At 42.5% G+C, this 27,097-nt stretch overlaps 1 protein-coding gene across 2 annotated transcripts in view; it reads left to right on the top strand.

Annotated features, from left to right (window-relative positions):
- Positions 1-20,101, top strand: part of SPTBN5 (spectrin beta, non-erythrocytic 5) — a 325,418-nt gene extending 305,317 nt beyond the window's left edge. For both annotated transcript variants that reach the window (XM_085863420.1, XM_085863413.1), the window contains 3 exons: positions 11,109-11,209; positions 11,493-11,585; positions 18,239-20,101. In XM_085863420.1, coding sequence (XP_085719546.1) covers positions 11,109-11,209; positions 11,493-11,585; positions 18,239-18,495 — 451 coding nt within the window. In that variant the 3' untranslated portion in view covers positions 18,496-20,101. The remainder of the gene's footprint in view (positions 1-11,108; positions 11,210-11,492; positions 11,586-18,238) is intronic.
- Positions 20,102-27,097: the final 6,996 nt, after the last annotated feature.

Below are 27,097 nucleotides of genomic sequence, written 5' to 3'. Positions count from 1 at the left end.
GCAATTCGCCGGCCCCAGTACCGCAGAGACCACCGCCGGCACCCATTTGGAACCGTGGAAATAATCACGCACCATTACCCGATGTCCCACATCGAAGCGGCGCAGCCACGTCGGACGCGACACCGCCCCACTCCCCGACCCACCAGGTCGCAGCAAATCCAGTCTGGACCTCAATGCCCGTCCATAAAGACAAATGGCAGGCGAATCACCCGTGACAGGATGAACTGCGTTCCTGTAATGGAGCAAAAAGACATCGACCACCGTCTGCACAGGTGCACCCCCCCCCCCCCTGCGCAAAGCCCGTTTCAACATCTTAACAAACGACTCAGCTTGGCCATTCGTCTCAGGATGATAAGGTGCGGACCTTAGATGTTGAATACCATTTTGGCGCATAAACTCATCAAATACACCCGCGATGAACTGCGGACCATTATCAGAGACCAGGATCTCCGGCAACCCTTTATTAGCAAAGATCGTCCGCAGCTTCTCTACCGTAATGCTTGCTGAAGTATGCTGCATTACTACAACCTCCGGCCATTTAGAGAATGCATCGATCACAATCAAAAACATTTTGCCATGAACCGGCCCCGCAAAATCTACATGGACCCTCTGCCAGGCTCTGTCTGGCACAGGCCATATTCCTGAAGCTCGACGTGGGTTATCAGCATCTGTTTGGCATGTAGCGCAACGCTTAACCAACTGCTCAATGTCTTTGTCCAACTGCTCAATGTCTTTGTCCAACCCCGGCCACCACAACAGGCTACGAGCAAGACTCTTGGTCTTCACGATGCCAAGGTGACTGACATGCAGTTCTTCCAAACACCGCTGCCTGAACTTCGGTGGAATCACCGTCCTCACTCCCCACATAACGCACTGTTGGACCAACGACAGCTCCGATGCGCGTGACGTGAAAGGTTGAAATGCCGGTGTCGAAGGCAGATCGCTCCAATTCCCCGTAGAAATCGCCTGGACGACACGGGCAAGCACCGGATCACGAGCCGATTCCACCGCGACCTGTCTGGCCGTGACCGGCCCGCTTTGGACCTGGCCCAGCGCGAACATATCGACCCGGTCAGCCAACTCAGACGCAGCTGGACCCTCCGCACACGGCAAGCGTGAGAGCCCGTCGCAGTTAGCATGCTTCTCAGTGCTTCGGAACTGAATATCATAATCGTAAGCACCCAGAAACAGACACCACCGCTGTATTCGCGTGGCCGCTACCACCGGCACCCCGCGTTTGGGTCTCAGGATGAATTGAAGCGGTTTGTGATCCGTCTGCAAAGTGAAATGCCGCCCCAGCAGGTATTGATGAAACCTCCGCACACCCCAGACGAGGCTGAGACCCTCGCGCTCGATCTGGGCATATCCCCGCTCTGCTGCGGACAGGGTCCGGGATGCAAAACAAACAGGCCGCTCGGAACCATCGTCCATCCTGTGGGAGAGCACTGCCCCGATGCCATATGCAGAGCTGTCGCATGCCAATAGGAGCGGACGCGCAGGCTCGTAGTGCACGAGGACCGTATCCTCTGTGAGCAGCCGCTTGACGCGGTCGAACGATGCCTGGTGTGCAGGCCCCGAAGCCCAGCGCTCGTCCTTCCTGAGCAACCGTGTTAATGGCGCAAGTTGTGAGCTGAGCCCTCGCACGAACCTTTGGTAATACTGGGCCATACCAATGAACGAGCACAGCTGCGTCTTGTCGCGAGGCAGTGGCATGTGTTGAATCGCTTCCACCTTCCGAGGACCTTTCAACAGCCCCTCCGGCGTGATGATGTGCCCGAGGTATTCCAAGCGCTGCTTGAAGAACGCGCACTTGTCCCTGTTCAAGCGCAGGCCGCACGCTTCTAGCTTTGTCAGCACTTGGGCAATGTTCGCAAGATGCTCGTCCGCCGTTTTCCCCGCAATGAGCACATCGTCCAGGTAGGTCTGAGCGGGCAGGCCAACGCAAACCTGATCCATGGCTTTCTGGCACAAAGCTGGGGCCGAAGCAATCCCAAAACAGAGTCGGGTATATCGATAGAGTCCTTGACACGTGTTGATTGTCAAAAGCTCACTACTCCCGGGATCCATCGGCAGGTGAAAATATGCATCACGCAGGTCCAGCTTCGTGAAGTATCGACTCACCGCCAATCGTGCATATATTTCATCGATTGACGGCAGTGGATATTGCTCCATGCTGAGCCCCGGGTTAACCGTGGATTTGAAGTCCCCGCACAATCGGACGTCTCCATTCCGTTTCAGCACCGTGACAACCGGGGTGGCCCAATCTGAGCACGACACCCGTTCGATCACTCCACAGGCCTCCAGCCTATCCAGTTCACCCTTGACCTTGTCCCGCAGGGCATACGGCACCGGACATGGTTTACAAAACTGAGGAACCACCCCCTCCTTCAGGAAGAGTTTTGCCTCCATGCCCTTGAGTTTCCCAAGGTCGTCGCCAAACAACCCTTGATGTCTTTGAAGAATCTTCTCCAACTGATCCTCCCATCGGCTCGGCACAGGTTGCACAAGTTGAACTGCGGCCCAGTCTAGCCTGATGCGGGCCAGCCAATCTCGGCCGAGGTGAGACGGTCCCTCCCCCGCACGACGTACACCCGAAGCGTGGCGACCTGGCCTTGGTACCGCACAGACAAGTCTGCCATCCCGACTGGCGTTATCTTCTCGCGGGTGTACGTGAACAGTGTGAGGTTTGACCTGATAAGCTTCAGGCCGTTGAGTCTACGCACGGTCTGTTCGCCGATGATCGACACAGCCACTCCCGTATCGACCTGGAACGTGATCGGCATTTTGTTCACTTCGACTTCAACCGTCATCAGGCGTGCCACCGCCGGGCCAATTGAAAACAGGCCCATCAACGGCCGCCGGTTCCGCCCCAGGTCGCCTTGCACATCGCTGTCCATGACCTTAATGGTGGCCGGCGCCCCACGGCACACACGCGTCAGATGACCCACCTTGTGACAATTCAAACACACGGTGCCTTTATACGGGCACGCACGGCGCAGGTGTCGACCTCCGCATCCCAAACACGTCCGCGGGGTCACCCCGCCGCACGTGCGGCCGCGCGGCAACGTCCGACCCGCATCAAAGGTTGTGCGCGCGTCCCGGGGTGCTCGCGACCCCGCGTGGCTGGTGATGGCTCGAACATCCCCGCGAGTCTGCTCGACCGCTGTAGCCGCGCTGACTGCCGAGTCAAATGTAATGGCTTCACCCTTCAGCCGTAAAACCGCTGAAACCATCTTCGCATCTTGTAAACCAACAATAAAACGATCTCTGAGCCGTGCTGGATGCTCCCTCACCGTGAACTTGCAGGCCACGGAAGAATGCTTAATCCGCGCCACGAAATCAGCGACGCGTTCCTCTGGCCCTTTCGAGAGGCGATCAAACTGGTATCGAGCGAGCTGTAATGACTTCTCTGGCTCCATGTGTGCTTTCATCTTCTGCACAATGTCCCGAAACGACAGCCCGTCATCCCGGGGCTTGTTCGGCGCCACCAAATCACGCAGTAGTCGATAATGCTCCGCCGAAAGCGAAGCGAGCAAGATCGACTTCTGTTTGCTCTCGTCGACCACATCATTCGCGTGGAAATAGCATTCCAATTGTTCTGAAAACAATCCGAAGTCGTCTCTGACGAAAACGGGCACAAGTCCGTTTTCAACCATCCTCGTCAGCCAACTAGAGTGTACGAGGTGCAGTGGAACATGAGAAGCAAGCTTGCCAGCATCAACTCCACTTTATTGCGCGACCAGAAGCACATTCCTGCCACCCCTAGCGGACGAGGCATGATATACGAAACCCCAATCACGTGACACAGCACAGATATATGTTCAGGTCGTCAGTTGAAGTGATTGTTAATGCACACACAAAAACATCCAATTTGTACAACCAGAAGTCAAAGTCAATACTCTGCTCAGAGGTTTGCTTCAAAAAGAACAAAGAAACATGTACCAACTAGAAAGAGCAATCAGAGATTGCAGACCCTTGCCAGAACTTGCTTCGTGTGGTGTTGGTTTAGTTTTATGCATTATATTTTGTGTGGTGTTTGTGTTAGTGTTACATAATTAATAAGAGACATAACTAGAACTGCCACTTCATAACTGCTGGCAGTGATGACCGGGTACCAATATGTCCTGCTTTGATGCAACCCCGCTTTGATTTGACACGTGACCCTGACCCATGCCGTTTTTCATTATTATTCAATTGAATTTAGAATGGGATTAAAATTAATTCAATTCAAATCAAATGGAAGACCAAATAGGTGCAGTCCTGCATTGGAGTCATCAGACGGAACCTGAACAAGCAATAAGCAAAGATGAAGTCATCAGGAGGAAACTGGATAGGATTGGCATTTCAGCCGCTACTCCTCTACCCACAAACCAATCCAGACACAGCCACGTGAGCCTTTTTCAAAAATAATTTTTTTTAAAAAAACCCAGGCCAAAAAAAATGAATAATTCTGGCTGCTACACCATGTGTCTGATCAAGTTGAAATTTAATACATGCATTCCCCATCACCACTAGATCATAATTGTGAAGATTCATGTCGATTGATTAAGCGGCTCCAGAGAAAACATTATTTAATATTTTTCGTCAATCCAATATGGCCACCAAACCATGTGACCTATAAATTATTCCTCAACAAACTTGTACACCAAAGGCTTGGGGAACATTTCTGTGAAGTTTGCCCTCGATCTGTCCAGCCGTTCTGGAGACGAAGATTTTTTTAGGTTTTAGGATAAATCCAATATGGCTGCCAAACCATGTAACCTCTGATGTCATTTGTATGAACCTTTTGTTTTTCATGGACATGCGGTCGTACTTGCAAAGTTTCACCTCGATCTGTTCAGCCACTTCAGAGAGGATGATTTTTGAAGGTTAAATAAAAAGGCTACCAAATCATGTGACAGATGACATCATCAATTCTTTTTCTGTGGACCATTTTATCCCTAGATGGCCCTCAAAAATTTTCGTACTGATCAGATGTAGCGTTCTGCAATTATGACATCATAATGAAGGCACATATGACATCATAAAAATCACATTTATTCAACATGAGGAGTACTTGCAGTGTGCCAAGGTTCAGTTTGTTCCTTGGTGCAGTTTCAGAGATACAAAGGTCCAAAGGTTTTCCGTTTTTCCAACATGGCTGCCACACCACGTCACCGATGATGTCATAATTATCATTCGAACAGTCTACATGAGTAGTCGCACCTATGCTGAAAATTTCATCTCAATCCGACAAGCGGTTGCAGAGAAAAATATGAAAGTTCTATGCGGACAAACAGACAGACCGAGCGACAAACAAGAAGAAGACGTCATGCAGAGCACGATACTTGTAGAATCCAAAAGACAAATTTGACCTTAATAATTGGTGATTGACTTCAATGACCAAATATGCAACTCCTTTGAAATTTCAAGTGAATCGGATGAAATTGAGGATTTAAGAAATACCACCTTAGTTGTTTACCTTGGGTCTATGTTTAAGCCAGTGATTCTTAACCTTTTTACCACCATGCCCCCTCTCCTAGTTGGTCCTTGCCTCCACGCCCCTCCCTCACATCTTCAACCAAATGATTAAAAATCCCTCCTGAATTAAAAGGAAAAACTGAATAAAATGTGTGTTTTTAGTCCTTTTATTGAACAAAGAATTCTGTGTAAGCAATATTCATACACACAGCATATTTAATAAGATGGCATTTAATGAGATACTTGACATTGCTTCTTAGCTACCAGATCTTGAATGCGGGGTCGAATGCCAGAGAGAGCACAACGCAAGTCCCCTTCAATGTTCAGCTTGTTTCTGTACTTGGTCTTGACAGCAATGAGCATGGAAAATGCAGCTTCACAAAGATACGTTTATCCAAACTTTGTCAGAATCCGAAGAGCTTCATGTGAGATCAAAGGGTAAACAGGAAGGTACGTGACCCAGAACGTCTCGAGATCCAGTTTTTTGAAGTCTTCTTCAGCCGAGGAGTTGAACTTTAACTCAAGAAACTCCTCTTGCACTTCGTCAGAAATATCAGCTACTTCACCTTGAAATGGGTTCCTCATGAATTTCCCGGCTTCGTGCTTCTCATCTATATCCGGAAAGTATCTGATGAATTCTGCTTTCAATTCAGTCAGATGAGTAATTATTTGTTTCTTTAACTCAGAATCAAGGAAACTGTGAATGAGAGCAGAATCCAAGTTAGCAAAACTGGCTGTATTTCCATCCTGAATTCGACATTTCCAGAGGTCGAGTTTGTCCATGAAGGCTTGAATGACGTCATGGTGCATGATTATGTTGATGTTTTTCCCGTAGAGTTTGAGGTTGATGGCATTCAGAACTTCAAAGATGTCTACCAGGTAAGCGAGAGATAGCAAAAATCTTTCAGATTGGAACTTGTCATGGAGATCTGCTTTCTGCTACGAATCTAGAAATGTTGCCACTTCTTGTCGTAGTTCATAAAGCCATCCAAGCATGTTTTGCTTCGAAACCCATTGCATGTTTGTGTGGAAAAGCAAAGCTCGATGTTCAGAATCCATATCCACACACAGCTGTTTGAAGAGATGACTGTTTAAGGCTCCAGTTTTGATGAAGTTGACTACCTTGATAGCCAGGTTCATGACATCCCTCATTTCAGCAGGTAGAGTTCTGGATGCTAAGGCTTCATGATCAAGAATGCAGTGCGTACCTATAGCAGATGGACTTTTTTTATTTCACTCTTGTTATGAAACCAGATTGCAAACCAAGCATGGCAGGAGCTCCATCAGTACACATCCCCACCAGCAAGTCCCACGAAAGTTGATTTTCCTGGAATAAGTTTGATACTACTTGAAAAATATCTGTTGCTGTTGTATAACTTTCCATGGGATGGCAGAAGAGCATTTCCTCTTTGACACTATTGCCTGACATGAAACGAGCACACATCAGTAGCTGAGAACACTGAGCAACATCAGTCGTTTCGTCCAACTGGATGGCAAATACAGGAGAAGCTCTTACTTGGTCGAGAACTTGATCTTTGATGTCTTGAGACATTTCATCGATCCTTCCCTTGATGGTATCGTTTGATGGAGAGATTTGGGAAAGCTTGTTTGCACTATCCTTCCCCAGAACGAGCTCTGCTGCACGCAGTACACTTGGTTTTATGAGAGTCTCTCTGATGTTATGGTTCTTTATGCTCTTTGCAATCAACATGTCGATCTCATAGGAAGCTTCAACAACCTTTGAAGTCTGTTGCAGAAATGCTCCACTGCTGTCCATCTTAGCTTGCTTCAAGGAATGCCTTGGGTTTGGCAGCTGGAGCAGGATGCATTGTCTTCAAGTGGCGTTCCCAGCGTGTGGGCCACATGCAATCATTGCTCAGAATCTTGGAGCATATTACGCACTGGGGTGCCTCTGTGTCACCCTTTTGGAGGGACACAAATCCAAATCGAATATATTCGTCAAGATACTTCCGCTTTATTGCACTCATTGCGAATTATTTAGTTTGAAATGGGTCCTGCAAATCTATGAAAAAAAAATTAATATTAAAATTAAAATAAAATATAAATTTTAATATTAAATTTAAATAAATGTTAAATTTTTTAAATTAATTTTAAAACAGAAAATGGTAGGCCTAGTAGCGAATATAAAACGAAAATTATTAAAGGCGATACTTTTTTTTAATGTTCATCACGATATTATGCAAACACTTGTAAAGAGAATTCCAAAAATAATTAGAGAAATTCCTACTTTCTTCTCTGGGGTCGCGCCCCCTCTGGAAATTACTCACGCCCCCCAGGTTAAGGGCCAATGGTTAAAGCCATGAACCAGACCCGGTAATTTTTGGCCACTGGGGCCATCCGAGGGGAATAATGCTCATCGTAATTTTTGGCAAGGTATACATCTCTACCGTCAGAAAGTATGTAATAGCATTGCATTGGTGGTAGCCTTTTGTGTGTTATTAGCCGTTTAGTAACCCCATCCCAAAATAAACTTTTCTGAAACCGGCGTAAGACAGAAGAAGACATTCTATTTAAAACTAATGGTTCTCTCTTATTCTCAGCTATATCTTCTTGCAAATTGTTGGGCACGTAGCTCATGTTATTTGCTTTTCAAAACAGTTGTTAAAACGAGCCTAGCATCTAGTGTTTGCTATTACAGGCACTGATAGTCCAGTGCTGATACATTGCAGAACATATCCATCTTTGAGTCAGACGATGGGGAAAGTTTAGATGAGGATATTGCAGAACTGGATAATGATTATGATTTTTAAGTTAATCTTGAACATTTTATATCACTTACAATCAGTGCACATGATAAGAGATTTCTTAGATACTATAAAGGACCCGTCTTTGGTTCATAAGACAATATGTTTATCAGCAACACATTGGGCCTAGGTAATGGCCTTGTTCATGTGGAACACCACATTTGTGTTTCTGTTCTGTAATTTTATGCCCGACAACAGAAGATTGTGTTTCATTTTCACCTTTGACTCATTCATCAGATTGCACATGATTAACCATCTTGCTACTGTTTTATTGGTTTATATTGTGTAATATGGGTGTTTGATACCTTCATATGTGCATTATTGAGTATCTAAATCCATGAAATTCTGTATTTTTTGATAAATTACAGAGAAGAAAACATTAATCTTGTTCATGAACATGTTATTATTTGATTTGTTTGATTCTTGGAAAGTATCCTTCAATAACAACAGGGAAAATATCATGACATTGACCAAACTAAATAAATCCATCTAAATTAGGCACTTTTTCATTTTGGGGGTGGGGTAACATTGTCTGCTATCCTGATCTTAATACACAACATACAAATAAGAGATTTAGATTTTTGGATTTCTTAATAAATTTGCTAAACACCAATGTAATTATATTGTTCCAGAACTTTTATTTACTTTCCACAGTAAATGATACACAAATACTTTTCTAAAGGCGGTATGATTTATCACACAGGAAATAGACACTGATATATGTGTCACCATACCTTTCAACCTCTGCATGTTTAGCACTTTTTGTTGAGAAGCAAATGATCCCAGCAAAAGGTGAGATAAATTTCAATGTTAGTGTTTGACTGATAAAAAAAAAAATGTTGTTAAGTTGAAGAAGGATGTCTTACCTTGTACTGGCCATTTTGCACAAAAGCTTATTCAAGGGTAGACATATAAACAGGGTGATTTAACACACAAAAAGCTACCACCGATGCAATGCTATTACATATTTTCTAACTCAAGGGTTGTAAACCTTGCCAAAAATGACTATGAGAATTATTCTCCCCAGATGTAACCGACCAACCATACTGGCTCATGGAATAGTTGACCTTTTGGTTGATGTTGACCTTAAAAATAATTGGCTAGTTGAATTCAGTGACATGAAATATAACTCTTGTTCGAATTTGAAGTCACTCGGATGAGAATTAAGGATTTTAGTAATATCACCTAAGTTGTTGACCTTTTGACAAAATCAATTGGCTTCTTGCTTATGCCAAACTCTACCATGTGGTGAAGTTTCATGAAGATCGGTTTAAAATTGTGACCTGTAGGCAATAGACAGACAAAGAGACGGACAGAATAGCAAAATCGACTGACCAATATACTTTAAAAAATCTTCGATTTTGCAAGTAATAACTGAGTGCTTGAAGAAATTTGACCACTGCGTACATTAGAAGCACTGATGCTAAAACAGAAACTGTCATACTTTGGATACATTATACGTGCATAAAACGAAAGTGTGGAGAAATCAACCATGCTGAATATGATGAATGGAAGAAAAGGAAGAAGCAGACATTGAATATGCTGAATGTATGGGATAAAGACTGCATCCAAGGTGTGTCTGTCAGAGCTTCGGAAAGCAGTGCAGTGTAGTGGTGTTTGAAGAAATATGATCATGAATGTCACCAGAAGTCAGACACGACTTGACAGAACTATATGACTTGATTTTCAAACCAATTTAATCAGAATTTGTGGTGTAATGGTAAGATTCATTTATAGTCATTTATATTATATTATATTCATTATAAGAGTCTGGGAGTTTGGTGGTTCGAACCCCAGTCAGGTCAGGTCAGGTATGCGAGCATGTGCCAGAGCAGCGCATCGATTCATACCAAAGACTTTTTATAATGGCATGTGCTGCTTCCTTGCTTGACCCACAGCATACAAAAAGACAGAGCACTGACAAACAATCACATGTGGGGTGAAATTAATGGTAATCAATTATGATGTAAAACTCACCATGCAAACTAATTAAAACTCACTGTAAAACACATGATGAGGAAGCACTATACAATCCATGATTGGAGCCTTTAACGTATGAAAAAACAACCTATAAACAACCATATGTTGGCAATACCAGCCAAGCTTTGATGAGCCTGATGGCATCGTTGTGCACTGAAGTTCCTTGTGAGGGAATTAGGGAATTACTAATATATTAAATTGTAATAATAAATATCAGTGTGTGTCTGTCATCCAGCAGGATTTTTGGACACCAAGCAGAATTAAAAAGAAAACCTGTCAAAGGGCGGAGGAGCTCCTTGTGAGCCAATGGCCATCCATTTCTAGTGCCAAACTGGGTCTGCAGACTTCCTTCTGCATTTGGGTTACTTTTTCTTCAGTGGTTGGTGGCAGGATTTGCAGTATGAGAGGATCTCTGTTCTTTTCTACTTTGGCTATATGAAGAACTCAGCAACTTGATGTTGACTTGGTGCTTAATGCTTAATCATACTGCCCTCCATGCAAGGTTATTCCATCTTGAAGCAAGGTCTGCACATACACATTCCACAGATTATTGGCAAGAAGAAAGGCCACTCTTGGTAACAGTCTCAGCTGGAGCTCACCCATTGCCACTCAATTATTAAGCCAATAGGTTGAGATGCCCAAGTTTCAGTGATGCAAGCTTCCTTTCAGTGATGCAAGCTGGAGCAAATATCCTCTGTCAATGTCATGGGCATGTCATTTTATTCTGTTTCCCTTGTCAGGTATCAAAATCTTTTATTGCCACATGTTACTGCTGATGCACTCCTCTTGTTTTTATACAAGCACTTTAAATGAAACTTTATAAATGAAAATACGTGCATTGTGAAAGTACAGTAGTGTTTCTGTCGTTTTTCTAATCTTGTTCCCGTAATATGTTGGTCCTAGAATGGCAGAGCCTAAGGAACGAAGTGTGGGGTACAATAAGTGGACAAGTGGATTGGCAAATGTTGGGGGCGCATCTGGTGCGACATCTCCATCTGATGCTGGTATAAATTCAGGATTATCGTGCTTTTACTCTTTACTGCTTGTTCTCCTGAAACATGAACATTCACATTTGTTTTATTTCACATTTGTATTGTCCCAAATTTTGCTTTTGTCATCGTTTCTTGTATATCGTGTTGCCAAGGTCCTGATACCAAAATGTGATTCCACTACAGGCAGCATTACACATTTTCCTTGAAGTTAACCCCCTTTGGAGTAATGTTAAAAAGTGAGTTGTCTCCGTCATTGCTGTTGCTAAAAACTGACTGGCATTTCCTTCCTGAGCAGAGAACGCCAAGGCTCCAGAAATGAATTGGGAAAGGACAGAAATTGCTGGTTGTTCACTTCCACCATCGTACAAATACCGATCTTCATTATCAGGTACAACCGTACAAGACTGCATCTGGATAAGTGTGTACCTATTCGCTATTAATTTCACACCTTTCTTTTGAATTGGACTTTTCAGTCATTCCTACCCTATATAATATACAAGTGTATGTATATATATATATATATATATATATATATATATATATATATATATATATATATATATATATATATATATATATATATATATATATATATATAAAAGAAAGAAAGACTCACCCACATCTCTCACCTGTGAATGGAGGGAATACTGTGTATACAGTCAATTGGCACACAAAATTACCGTGCTTCCCCATTGTCTCGGATTGCTCACCTGCATTCTTTTTCATAATACTAAAGGGGGGAGGGAGAAGATGAGGAGGGGAAGAGAGAGAGGTGTGGGGGAGAAAGAGCGGGGAGAGTGAAGAGGTGGAGGGCAAAGGAGAGAAGAGGGAGTGGGAGAGAGGATGGATGGGGGAAGGGAAGACATTGTGAGGTGAGAGGTAGGGAAAGCAGATGTGCGGTGGAGCGTTAATTATGATTCATACCATCTCATCAAAATGATTCTGCAAAGAATAACTATGAAGATTGAAGCAAAATAAGGTCTGAAATCCATTTTATACCATCCATACAATAAACATGGCCCGGAGACTCGTCCGAAGTCAAGCTGGCTGGAGAAAAACACCGCTCGGACATGAGCGGAGACAAACTCGCGTCCGGACAATAACATTGCCAGGACACGTCCAGAGACAAACCTTGCCTGGACACGTCTGGAGACAAACACCGTCCAGACATCACCACCATCCGGATATGTCCAGAGACAGAGACAGACAGAGAGAGAAGGGAGGGGAGAGTGAGAGAGGAGATGCAGGAGGAGGGTACTGCACTGCATTTGGAGGGGGTAGAGCAAGGATGGGACAAAGAGAGGGGGAGAGAGATGGGGCTTGGGCAGTTCGCAGAAAGAATATGTTCTACTTGAACAAAACACACACACACACTTGGCCGAAATCGGCAATTTTTCGGGAATCGGCAGGTTGGAGTTGGTGTGATTACCCACTACAGTACTTACTGTATACAACCCAGAAACCTTCAGTAGCTTTCACCGAAAAACAACGTTGCATATATACAGACGTTTCAGGAGATGTTCACAAACATTATTCTTTATAAGCAGCTGCATGTGACGGGTGGAAAAAAATTTGGCTCATTTAGAAAACGTAATTTAGAAAACACATTAATAAGGCAAACGGCTTGGAAATGAGGTATTATTTCACAACTTGCTCAGGGTGATGGAGCACGAACCACCAACTCATGGTGATGGAGCACGAACCACTCACTTAGGCAGGCGGAGCACGATCCACTCGCTGAGGGTGACGGAGCACGAACCACTCCCTCAGGGTGACGGAGCACGAACCGTTCGCTCAGGGTGACGGAGCATGAACCACTCACTCAGGGTGATGGAGCACGAACCGCTTGCTCAGGGTGACTGAGCACGGACCGCATGCTCAGGGTGACTGAGCACGAACCATTCGCTCAGGGTGACGTGGCGGGCAAAAGCGTCTGCAGTAAGTGAATGATTCGCTCAGAAGGACAGAGCACGGTACCGCAATCGACTTTAAAGCATTCGGCAAGTGGCTTAAGTACTCATGCAAGCACTCCAATTAAATGGTTGAGAAGGAACAGTTGACGAGGCTGTCACAGCATATCATATCGGATGCCTTTAACTTCAAAGCCGGACTTCACCGCGCACCCAGCATTTAATGAAATAAAATTAATTCGTTCAAATCATGACTTTATTTACAAAAGAGTTGCAGTGTATTGCAGAAACAACCCTGGAGACTTCGCAAAGTTCAATTGCCCGTGAAATAAACCTTGCAAATAATTCACCATCTTGCCTGCTCGTCTCTGCACATGTCTCGTGATGCATCGGTTCAGGGCCCACGCAAACGTTATAACTTTTTTTTATAACGTCCATTTTTTACCAGATTTGCTTTGATTCCCTGTAGAACACCTCACGAATCCTCTGGAAATATAGACACAGATCTGACAGATGCTATTGTTAGGCAGTCCCTCTTGGGAACAGGTCTAGCTGTGAATGCATTAAATCATATTTCTCAATGAAGCTAGTTAATTTTGGCACGTTCCTAAATTTTTTGTTCACTCAAAATAATTTTTCAAACAGTAGGAAGAGGTGAGTTTAATGCTTTGGAAATTACAAATTTTCTTGTGTATCTATGGAGAAGGACGGAACATAGCTTAGCTTGCTTAAAGTAAATAGGTTTATCGGCTTAGTTATAACACTCGTTATTTCTTTTTTATTATCAGATTTCACAACAGATTTCGATGCCAATTTCGTCCGGACGATATCCAATCCTCAAAACCGGATAATATTTCGATGATATATCTACTTTAATTAGTCCGTGAGAGGAGATCGTGGAAAAAAGTATCATAAACTCGCTCGAAGCTCCTATTTTGAAAACTATTATGCTCACAACAGCGATGGATACAGAGATTCATAGCTATGATGAACAGGCATTCAATAATATGAGTGAGGAAAGTGAAATTGTTGCGGCCTGTTCCAAGTCAAGGCATGGTTGAGCAGGCCAATAAGCATGGCAGCTTCAAGCCCCAGCGAGGTTACCTAGAAAACGCCTGCAAACCCCAGAGAGCGAGGTGGCCATGGATCGCCTGATGAAGGATATAATAAATAAGGCCGTTAATTATCTTCAAAAGGGTGTTTTAATTAACCCAAACATCCAATTCTCACTCTTGCACTTCCTTGGAGCTTTCTTTGGATGCATGCAAAGTTTCAGGCTGCGAGATTTTATAGTTTTGGAGTTGTGGAGGAGACACACTGACACACACACACACACACACACACACACACACACACACACACACACACACACACACACACACACACACACACGCATTAGATTATTTATTTGTTTGTTTATTTATTTGTTTATGAACGAATAACCTTAGCCCCATGTAACATTTCGTCTGTGACGACAGACTTCCTCAGACCTCGGGTTGGCTGTGCCATATTCCCCGTGAAGCGAAAAGTTGGGTTATGCAATTGGTTCATGTCCATCTGTCCATCCGTCTTTACAGTTTATGATCATCAGTTTATGATCGAGGAACAGCTTATAAAATTGAATATTGTATTTTGAACATGAATCGGAATGTGAATAGGAAGACAAGTTTGCCGTTTTACCAAATTTGGCTCTGAATTTGATCCGATCGCACATGCACAGAGAGGAATGAGATAATATTTTTACTCTGTCTGCCTACTTGGCATTCAAACAAAATTGAACATCATTCCAAACAGGAAACTTACTGTTTATAAGGACGTCATAAGAGGACACAAACAACAAGCATGAAGGATTAATGTAATGTGTTAGATAGGGTTATGTAATAGACACTGTGGAAAATGGCGGAAAAACACAGAATTAATTTATGTATACGACTTTCACAATCTTAATTTTATTTAAATTTACTTATATACCTGAACACTGTAGAACACAAATTGCCTTCATTATACTTCCAAAAACCTCCAGTTTTGCATTGCATACTTCAATTTAAATATAGGTTAAATGGGATGGTAGATAAGGGTGGTAGACTGCTTCAATTTAAATAAAGGTTAAATGGGATGGTATATAAGGGTGGTAGACTGATTCAATTTAAATAAAGGTTAAAGACTGCTTCTGGACTACTTCAATAGCACTGAACTTCTGGATTTTTAAAAATGATCATAAAAATCATCACTGGTTGTTTCAGAAATTCTGGAAAGATGAGAGCTTTAAATGCCACAACCCTAGATATTTGGCACTATAACAGCATGTAAGGCTTTATCAAAAGCATGTAATACACCCAAAAACATAGCCCTGCCCACTGTCCATTATTACTTCCACCACCGAAGGCGAAGGAGGTTATGTTTTCACCCCCTCTGTCTTTTTGTTTGTTTGTCTGTCTGACTGTCTGTTTGTGTGCAGGATATCTCAAAAAGTTGTGGATGGATCGGATGAAATTTGGTGGGCAGGTTCGGTGTGTGACAAGGACGAACTGATTCGATTTTAGTGAAGATCTGGATGCGGATCCGACTAGTAGAATTTTTTCAGTGATTCTTCACCATTGAGTGATTGGTCTAAACCGATATATAGCATGATGTCTCAAAAAATTATGGACGGATTCGTAAAAAAAACTTGATGGATAGGTTGGGTGTGCGACAAGGACAAATTGATTCGATTTTGGTGAACACATGAATCTACATCCGGATTTGAGAATTTTTTATATTTTTTTGTGAATGATTCTTCACCATCGAGAGATGGAACTGAAAACGATATACAGCACGATATTTCAAAAAGTTATTGGGCTCGATATGTTCCACTGGTTCAAAAATGTATTGGGCCGATATGTTCTCGTGGATCAGGCATTATGTGGCGGAGGTATGCGCTCTACCGAGTGCCCTTCTCATTGTAAAAGGAGAAGTTGCTGTGCAGTATTGAGTAAATGGGGAAGACGCGACACTAGTGATCGGTGATCATACTTTTAGTGAAGGAATTGGTTAATGTCAGCAATGATTATAAAGTCCATAGCTTTCATTTTGATTGAAAGTAGGGTGAGTAGTCTTTGGGAATGTTATTAGCAACCTTCATAGAGGATGGAATATGGGCCAAAGTGAATGAACTGCTGGTGTGGTGGTCGGGGGTAGAGTCAAAGTGGGTATCGGGAAGATTGCATTAGAAACTCGTGCTTTGGAAAGAAATAGCGAGTTCAGAATGACTCCCTTTTCATTTGAAAAGTCCACCATGAAGCATTTTGGGGAAGAGATTGTATGGAGAAGCAAATACCAGATGTTCTTTCACTTACTTGATGAGATTCTATAAGGATTTGGATGAGGCTTATATCCGCTGCATATATGTCAGTGGTGTATCAAAAAAAAAACCATCAATATGTTTTGGGTGACCATTGTTGTTAAATAATTTTCAAGTTGTTCTAACTGCAATGTAACAATGGCTGAATTTAATGTTTTCACGTGAGCGGTTTTCTCATCCAATTGAGCTTATATCAAGCAACATCATTCTGAACCAGAATTGTGAAATACTGTATTATAATAGGATTTCATATGTGTACTGTAAGATTGTTTTATGCTTATCCCCCTCTTCATTGCTCAGAACAGACTGCACAATGCAGTCCAACTTGGGTTTAGTCTAATTCCTCCTTTGACAGACTGTTTGATGTTGCAATGGATTTTATCAGCAATGAGTTGATAAGGGTGTGTTTACCGTCATGGGGAACGAGTAGCAGCTCACCTTTTTATACAAAATCAAGGCTTATGGAAAAGCTCGGACAAAAATCAGAATGTGACACAACAAAAGTAAGAGTAGAAAGAGAGGAGGAAACACCAAAAGCAGGCCTGAGGGTCAAAATAGACAGACGGAAAAACAAGGGACGTGGGTAAAAATGAGGGGGTAGGGGAAGATGCAGGGGGTGGTCAAGATGGATGCAAAAGCAAACTCTTAGGAAGGAGAAACTGGAAATTGGAGGGGAGGGGTGGGAGGATTTGAAGAAAAATATAATAAAAAACTGTCCTTTGTCAAAGTCAAAGGTCTGATGAAGAGGAAATACTCAGAACATCACATACATCCCATTCCCAACAACGGTAAACATGCTCTTCTCAACTTCTAATGGATTAAATCATGATCTTGTTCACCTATGTAAACAATCGCTATTGTTGACAGACACTCGTATTCCATTTTTTATTGTATTACTTTGTACACAGTCGCATGAGGTTGTGATCTCAAGGTCAAATCCATTCACTAATTTCCCATTGTATCCTGATAGCCTTTTTGCAAATGGTCTTTTGTAATGAACTTGTCATCTAACACATTGATCATATGACGTTCACGAGTGAAACAAGAATACAATGATGCAAATTACAAGCGTATTTCATTTACATTGACCTAATTCCAAGTTTATATTCCAATGTTTATAGCTTTTAAAACTCACCAAATTTGCTTCTTTTTTGTGGATTGTTGAGAAGCGGAGTACTCTGATAAACTATCTTGCTCAGACTCAAAGGGGAAATAATTATGCAGAAGGAAATTGTCAACATTGGGAGAAACATGGATGACGAGTCAGGAGTGTCTGGCAAATTATGCTCAACTTGGCGGTGTTCTTGGGTGATCCAAAATGATGTACACTTTATTGAGAGGTGAGCCTGAGCCAAATGTTAGGTGAAATGCAGCAACAATGAGAATCGCCTATGTATGGCTGGCTCAAGATATCTAAAATAGGTACAAAATAATAGATCTTCGATGATCCATGGTCATCATAGGGGAAAGACAAGACAATGTACACTTCAAGATGTCGGTGTACCACTACATTAAAAAATATTTATCTTCGTTTATGATGAACATTTGAAAAAAATATATATTTATATATATATATATATATATATATATATATATATATATATATATGTATATATATATATATACTCTCTAAAATAAGTTAGAGTTTTGTTGGAATTGTGAGATGTGGTGGTGGGGGAAGTGTTATCCTGCAGCAAAAGTTTGAAGAGGATTGTTTTTGTGTTGGAAAAAAAAAAGTGCCATGAGTCCAGCGGTTCTTGTAGAAACGCTCATCCATGTTTCTGCACACAGATCTCCAAGGTGCTGGTGGCTTCAACACGCGAACGAACACTGCTGAATGGCAACCCAGACTCAGCTTTGATTTATGTAGTGATGTTTCTACCACTTCTGGTCGACAATCTCAAAAGCAAACAACTCTCAACCACCTTCGACAATCCCCATTCAGCCGAAGGTTGTCCAACTCCAAAGAGTCCAGGGGCGAGCAGACAGATGAGAAGGAAAGGCAGAAGAAGGGAATATTCGATAAACTTTTCTCATTCAGGAAATGAGCTGCATCTATTATTTTGAAAAAAAATATTTTGCCCAAAATACATAATGTGCAGACAGGTTGTTGTTTAAATGAAGTTTGATCAAGGTCGTTCAGTGGAATTTGTGAATTTTACCGTTAACCTTGTATTTACTTAAATTCTCACAGCAAGGTTGTGCAAAGGAGTCAAGATTTTTAACTAATATATTACTTCTTAGTTTTGATTATTTTCTGCACCATTTCGATGACTCGGTTTTTTAATAGCCAGATCTATTTGAAATTCAAAATAGATGGGTTTTGAATGGAAAATATTTAACTCCTTTGATTGTTCTGGAAGATCATTGCATTTACCCAATACAAACACATACAGTGCACGCTACAGCACAATATTCGCATTTGTATTCTCGTGTTCTACCCAAAGGCAGGTTCAGTACTGCCAAAACAGTTTATTGGCTAAGGGTTACACTGCATGGTTTGCTATTGCCCTCACAGAACAGTACAATAGACTTACCTCAAATAACAGACAAGGAAATTTGGGCAATGGACAATAATAGACAAGGAAAATCACAATCTGTTAAAACTTTCAAAAACTTTTGATTAATCTGCAGTCGGTGATGTTAAATAATGTGTTCAAGTGATCGATTCATAAAATGTGGCCAGATTGCTCAGTGTGTCATTGGAGATAATCTCGTGATTGAATATTCACAGGGAAACAAATTTTAAAAAATTGAATGGTTACTAGATTTTATCATGATCATATTTTTTTCATTTATGTGCTTACAAGAGGAAAATGCATCATCTATAGTAATACATGTGAGTGTGTGTCAATCAGTCAATGTGTGTGTGTGTGTGTGTGTGTGTGTGTCTCCTCCATAACTCCAAAACCATGAAACCTAGTGGCCTGAAACTTTGCATGCACACAGAGTGAAGTCCAAGGGAGTGCATGAATGAAAGCTGGGTATTTGGGTAAATTTAAACACCCCTTTTGACATTAATTTATGGTAAAACCAGAAAGGGTTCCACCACCCCTCATGCTGCCTTCCCTTCCTCTCCCCTGCTGCCTTCCCTTCCCCTCCCCTGACGCTGCCTTCCCTTCCCCTCCCCTGACGCTGTCTTCCCCTCCCCTGACGCTGTCTTCCCCTCTCCTGACGCTGTCTTCCCCTCTCCTGACGCTGTCTTCCCCTCCCCTGACGCTGTTTTCCCCTCCCCTGACACTGTCTTCCCCTCCCCTGACGCTGTCTTCCCCTCCCCTGATGCTGTCTTCCCCTCCCTGATGCTGTCTTCCCCTCCCCTGATGCTGTCTTCCCCTCCCCTGATGCTGTCTTCCCCTCCCCTGACACTGTATTCCCCTCCCCTGACACTGTCTTCCCCTCCCCTCATGCTAACCTCCTCCAAAACCCTTTCCACCACCATACAACTGTCCAGAAGTCAAGGAAAGGAAGGGATGTCAAAGAATGTACAAATTGGACAAATGAACTTTTATTTTAGCAGTCGGAACTGCTGCTTGGATCAACTCCGCAGTTAAAAAATTTGAAATTAGTCTCAGGTTAAGATATTCTCGATCTGGAGCTTATCGCATTTTAATTGTATAACGTGTGTGGAAATTAAATAAAGGCATGAACACTGGAGTGGCTTCTTCGACGATTGAAAGAAAACACCCTTCCTTCCCTTCCCCTCCCCTCATGCCTACCTCTTCCCAAAGCCCCTGCCACCTACTCCCATCATGAATGTCTCTCTGAGCAGTATTTAATATGACCCGTTTGAACATTCTGTTTTAACGTACCCCATTTAGTTCCATGCTGTGCCAATGCCGACAAGTGGGACCATCCACTTCCCCTCAAGTCCTCCTACCAAACACAAGTCCAAAATACCTATTTCCCCTCCCGACATCCTACTCGCTCCCATCCCACTTCCCGAGTGTATATCGACGTGTGGTGAGACGTCACTCTTCACTCCCCTTCCCCCCTCCCTCCTCTCTCTCCCCTCCCTCCTCACTTTCCCCCTCTTTCTCTCTCCCCCTTACTATCACCATCAGTGAAGCAATGGGTTGTATCTGCTAGTCTCAATATATAAAGCTCAATTCATGTTTGTTTAGTTATATATGCTTCAAAAACTACTGAATCAAATTTTGCATGTTGCCTAAGGGTACCCCAAGGATGGTTTATGTTGGGGGTAACATACTGGCAGAGGGGTTGAGGATAGGGAGAAGACCCCAATTCTCTCTATGTAAATGTGTATCATATAGCTCCCCCAGTGGTAGCTGGTTTTACAAATCTAAAGATTTTGTAAGTATATTGATGACTTCCGTCATCTGTTTGTGTGTTTTTTTATTTGTGTGTGTTTGTGTGTTTGTTTGTAGGCACGATAACTCGAACGGAAGAAGCAACCAATGTCAAATTACACCACGTGATTCAGCAGGGTGATGGCTCGCACTGATTAGATTTTGGTCAAAATCGGTCAAAGGTCAAGGTCACGGTGAGGTCAAACATCCAAAACATTCGATTTTTGATGGTTTGGTGCAGAATCATCGTAGAAACTTCTAGTTTGCGTCGCTACCTTCTCGAGAGACAGCTTTTATTAGACAAGGTCAGAGGTCAAGTTGACGATTTCCTAAGTACCAGTCTATGACTGCTTGTTTGTTACTTACGAAATCGAAAGATTTGGTAAGTATATTGATGACTTCCGTTTGTTTGTTTGTTTGTTTGTTCGTTTGTTTATTACTTCCGAAATCTAAAGATCTAAAGATTTCGTAAGTATATTGATGCCTTCTGTTTCTGTTTGTTTGTTTGTTTGTTTGTAGGCACGATAACTCGAGAACGGAAGAAGCTACCAATGTCAAATTAGACCACGTGATTCAGGAGGGTGATGGCAAGTGCTGATTAGATTTTGGACGAAATCGGTCAAAGGTCAAGGTCACAGTGAGGTCAAATATTCGATTTTTGATGGTTTGGTACAGATAACTCGAGAACGGAAGAAGCTACCAATGTCAAATTACACCACGTGATTCAAGAGGGTGATGGTTCGCGCTGATTAGATTTTGGTCAAAATCGGTCAAAGGTCAAGGTCACAGTGAGGTCAAACATCCAAAACATTCGATTTTTGATGGTTTGGTACAGAATCATCGTAGAAACTTCTGGTTTGCGTCGCTAACTTTTCGAGAGACAGCTTTTATTAGACAAGGTCAGAGGTCAAGTTGACGATTTCGTAAGTACCAGTCTATGACTGCTTGTTTGTTTGTTTGTTTGTTTGTTTGTAGGCTCGATAACTCGAGAATGGAAGAAGCTCCCAATGTCAAATTACACCACGTGATTCAGGAGGGTGATGGCTAGTGCTGATTAGATTTTGGTCAAAATCGGTCAAAGGTCAAGGTCACGGTGAGGTCAAATATTCGATTTTTGATGGTTTGGTACAGATAACTCGAGAACGGAAGAAGCTACCAATGTAAAATTAAAACACATGATTCAGGAGGGTGATGGCTAGTGCTGATTCGATTTTGGTCAAAATTGATCAAAGGTCAAGGTCACAGTGAGGTCAAACATCCAAAATATGATAACTCGAGAACGGAAGAAGCTACCCATGTCAAATTACACCACGTGATTCAGGAGGGCAGTGGCTGGTGCTGCTTAGATTTTGGTTAAAAATCCGTCAAAGGTCAAGGTCACAGTGAGGTCAAACATCCAAAACATTCGATTTTTGATGGTTTGGTACAGAATCATCGTAGAAACTTCTGGTTTGCGGCGCTACCTTCTTGAGAGACAGCTTTTATTAGACAAGGTCAGAGGTCAAGTTGACGATTTCGTAAGTACCAGTCTATGACTGCTTGTTTGTTTGTTTGTGTGCAGGATATCTCAAAAAGTTGTAGATGGATTCGGATGAAACTTGGTGGACATGTTTGGTGTGTGACAAGGAAAATTGATTTAATTTTGGTGAAGATCCGAATCCGAAAACGGATCTGGATCTGATAATTTTTTCAGTGATTCTTCACCATTGAGAGATAGGTCGAAACTAATATAAAACATTGATTTGATTTTGAATTGATTCGATTTTGGTGAAGATCTGGATTTACCCTCGCCAGAGGAGAGGGTCTGTTTGTCCACACAGAACGTGAGTGTTTTTCTCTGCAACCGCTTGTCGTATTGACATAAAATGTTCACCAAAGGAGCAACAACTCTGTAGAATGTTTTAATGATAATTATGATGTCATAAGTCACGTGGTATGGCAGCTAGGTTGGAAGAAAGGAAAAACTTTGGACCTCTGTTTCTCTGAAACTGCAGCAAGTTAAAAAAAAATTGAAACTTGGCACATGGCAAATACTCCACATGTGGAATAAGTGTTTTGTTTTTTAATGTCTTGCTGCCTTTGTTATGATGTCATAATTGTATACGTAGAACACTACATCCGATCAGTAGGAAAATGTATGTGGGTCATCTTGGGATAAATTGGTCCACAGAAAAAATATTGATGACATAATGTTTTTTTTTTTAAACCTTCAAAAACTTCTTCACTGAAACGGCTGAACAGATGAAGGCAAAGCTTTACAGGTATGACCACCTCTCCATGAGGAACAAAACGTTCATAATTATGATGTCATAGGTCCCATTGCTTGGCAGCCATTTTGGATCTACCCTGAAACATACACAAATCTTCTCCAGAAGGGATGGACAGATCGAGGGGAAACTTCAGACACATTTTCACCAAGCCTTGGGGAAACCAGCGTGTTCACGAATAATTGATAGGTCACATGGTCTGGCAGCCATATTGGATTGAGGGACAATCTTAAAAAAAAATTATTTCTCTTGAACCGCTTCATTTATTGAAGTGAAACGTTACAATTATGATCTCGTAATGATGAGGAATACAGGATTTAAATTTCAACCTAATTGGACGCATGGTCTGGTAGCCAGAATTATTTGATTTTTGGATCTGGGTTCTTTTTGAAGTTTTTTATTTTATTTTAATAAGGCACGCTTGGCTGCGCCTGGATGGGTTTGAGGGTGGAGGAGTAGCAGCTGAAACACATACAGTGTTTCATGTAACATAACATGAAATAACATGAAACAATATGTTATTTATATATATATATATATATATATGTTATATATATATATATATATATATATATATATATATATATATATATATATATATATATATATATATATGTTATATGTTATATATATATATATATATATATATATATATATATATATATATATATATATGTTATATATATATATATATATATATATATATATATATATATATATATATATATATATATATATATATGTTATATATATATATATATATATATATATATATATATATATGTTATATATATATATATATATATATATATATATGTTATATATATATATATATATATATATATATATATATATATATATATATATATATATATATATATATATGTTATATATATATATATATATATATATATATATATATATATATATACATATATATATATATATATATATATATATATATATATATATATATATATATATATATATCATCAAACTATTGTGTCAATGTATAATTACCATTCCATCGATTTACTTTACCGAGGAACCTGAGCAGTCTTTCCAGTTAGTGACTTATGCTGTCAAAGTAAATTCATAGCAAAAAAAACAAAAACAAATTTGAATTCCCTTACAAACGAATTCCTTTGCAAATGGACACTGGGACTCCTTACTAATCTTCCACTTTCTTTTCATGCACATGTGAGACATACAAAGGAACGCTCTCACATGGTAACAACACCTTGTATGAACGGAGGAAGCACAAAGTGTCACGGGCAGTGTGCAATCTCGGTGTTGTTGGTTTGCACACCTACCAGAAGGAAAAAAATAAGCACACTCATGCCCGAAGGAAGCGGTGCAGTTTTGGCATTTTTAGTATGAAATCGGCAAAGCCTATAAATGAATGAAACCCTTTAGAACCCATAAGATCATCACCAGGTTGGTTTCTTCCTCATTCACTTAATTCTGCCAATCCAACTTCTCCCTTCACAAAAATCGTGGGAGGCCCTTATCAGGAAACCAGAGAATCAGTGCTTTGTTTTTGAAATTACATCCTGTTTTCTTCTGCACTCTCTGCTTGTAGCATTCAAGTCTCAATCTCAGTCTGTCTGTCTGTCTCTCTCTCAGTCTGTCTGTCTCTCTCTCAGTCTGTCTGTCTCTCTCTCTCTCTCTCAGTCTGTCTCTCTCTCTCTCTCTCTCTCTCTCTCTCTCTCTCTCTCTCTCTCTCTCTCTCTCTCTCTCTCTCTCTCTCTCTCTCTCTCTCTCTCTCTCTGTCTCTGTCTCTGTCTCTGTCTCTGTCTCTGTCTCTGTCTCTGTCTCTGTCTCTGTCTCTGTCTCTGTCTCTGTCTCTGTCTCTGTCTCTGTCTCTGTCTCTGTCTCTCTCTCTCTCTCTCTCTCTCTCTCTCTCTCTCTCTCTCTCTCTCTCTCTCTCTCTCTCTCTCTCTCTCTCTCTCTCTCTCTCTCTCTTTTTCTCTCTCTCTCTCATTCAGGATGACTGAAACAAGCAGTATTAATACTGTTTCTTGACAGTTTTGATGCTCTCCCAGTTTTACAAAATTGTTTCTACAGTCATTAGTCTCAGGCTTGTTGAGGTGTAGGTGTCTGTGTGAACATGCAACCAAGTTCCCCATTTGAAACTATTTATCACAAGCAGATAATCCGGTTCCACCGGGCTGTTCTCAGGAAAGTTGTTCCCAATAGTGTGGGATATTAATGGGGGTTGTGAGGAATGTTCTTTGTTTGACAGCATAATGGCAGGGACCCGTGGAAATTCCGTGTACTGTAAAATGTGGCTTTAAGTCCTCAACCTCTTTCTTCTGCAAGTGCTCAACCCAGCAACCCCCTCCCCCACTCCCAGCCACAAGTCTTCAAGCCCCCTTCCCACCCCAAAGACTCAAACCCCCTATCTCAGCTCTCTGTTCCCCTCTCTGCCCCCCCTCCCCACAACAAAACTCTGTCCTCTCCTTCCTCCTTTCTTCTTGAAGTCCTTACCCCCTCCCCCCAACCTCAATCCACAAGCCCCTCCTAACCCCCCCTCCCCCACCACAAAACCTTAACCATCCCAGGTTTGCAGCTCATGTCAGGTTCATGTCAGGTCAGGTTCGATCTGTGACCTGCTACAGGTACCATGTAAACCTGTACTAACCTGCTCCATGGTCGGGTTGTCGGCGACTAAACCGTCTCCCCACCAGGTTTTCTGGTGAGGAGGGTGTTTGGATATGGACACCCAGCAGGATTAAAAACAAAACATGTCAAAGGGCGGAGGAGCTCCTTGTGAGCCAACGGCCATCCATATCTAGTGCCCAACTGTGTCTGCGGACGTCCTCCTGCAGTTGGGTTACTTCTTATTAGGAGGTTGGTGGCAGGATTTGCACTCCAGCCACCGTAAAACCCTTCATTCCGCAAAACGCAAAAATCTGAAAACCCACTCCGTGGGAGTACCTCCTGTGCAGCTTCCCTTCGCAGGGCAGCTCACCGGATGACGGGATTGGGGCAAAGCCTTCGGGACCCCCAATCTTTGATGATAGGAGGGAAACCATGGGGTAACATCCCTGGGTCAGATTGCGGGAGAGTGTGTCGGAGTGGTGCTGAGGTGTCGTCCACCAGACGGCGGTCTCCTTGGGTTAACCTGAGGCGGTCCCTTCGTGTGGGTGCCTGGAATGTCCTATCCCTAAGAGAGGATGATCACCTGTCTCTGTTATCATCTGAGCTCAAGCGTTTGGGCATCGGTATTGCAGCTCTCTCTCTGAGGTTCGGAGACCGGATTGCGGCGAGATAATGGTGGGTGGTTACACCTACTATTGGTCTGGTCGCTCTGATGGTTACCATACCCAAGGAGTTGCTGTAGCTGTGTCCAATAAGCTGACCCCAATGATAATTGAGGTAACACCGGTCAACGAGCGTATTATGAGATTAAGGATTCGTCACTCCTTAGGTGTCATTTCCCTGGTCTCTGTTTATGCTCCGACTGAGGTGAGTGATCTCACCGTGAAGGATGCATTCTATGCCACACTCAAGTCTGTGGTTGATCAGTGCCCCAGACGAGATACACTTCTCGTCTTGGGGGATTTCAATGCATCGACTGGAACTGATAGGGATGGTTATGAGGTGTGTGTTGGTCCCCATGGGTCAGGAACTATGAACCAGAATAGCACTAAGTTCCTTGACTTTGCAAGAAGTCATGGACTTAGGGTGGCTGGTTCATGGTTTCAGCACCCACAAGCTCATCGCTGGACTTGGTATTCCAACGCTGGCGGTGTGGCAAAGGAGATTGACCATGTCCTCATTGACGGTCGTTGGAGGATGATCCAGAACTGCAGGGTCTACCGGAGTGCTCAGTTCCTCAATACTGACCACAGGCTTGTTGTAGCAACTCTAAAGCTGCACCTTAAATCCTGGAGAATGGTACCATCCCAGCCTAGGCTGGATGTTGCCAAGCTCAGGGATGAGAGAGTAGCTGAGGAGTTTGCGAACAGGCTGAGTGGACACTTGGGGGTCTGGGTGCTTTGGGGGTCCTGAAGAGTTGTGGAGCGCCTTTAAGACCACCGTCCTTGATGTTGCCGGTGGATGTCTTGGAA

This window comes from Eptatretus burgeri, chromosome 2, assembly GCF_056783735.1.
Source record: "Eptatretus burgeri isolate ZD-2024b chromosome 2, Ebu_testis_v1, whole genome shotgun sequence".
NCBI lineage: Eukaryota > Metazoa > Chordata > Myxini > Myxiniformes > Myxinidae > Eptatretus > Eptatretus burgeri.
This window is presented reverse-complemented; position numbering and strand designations above follow the sequence as displayed.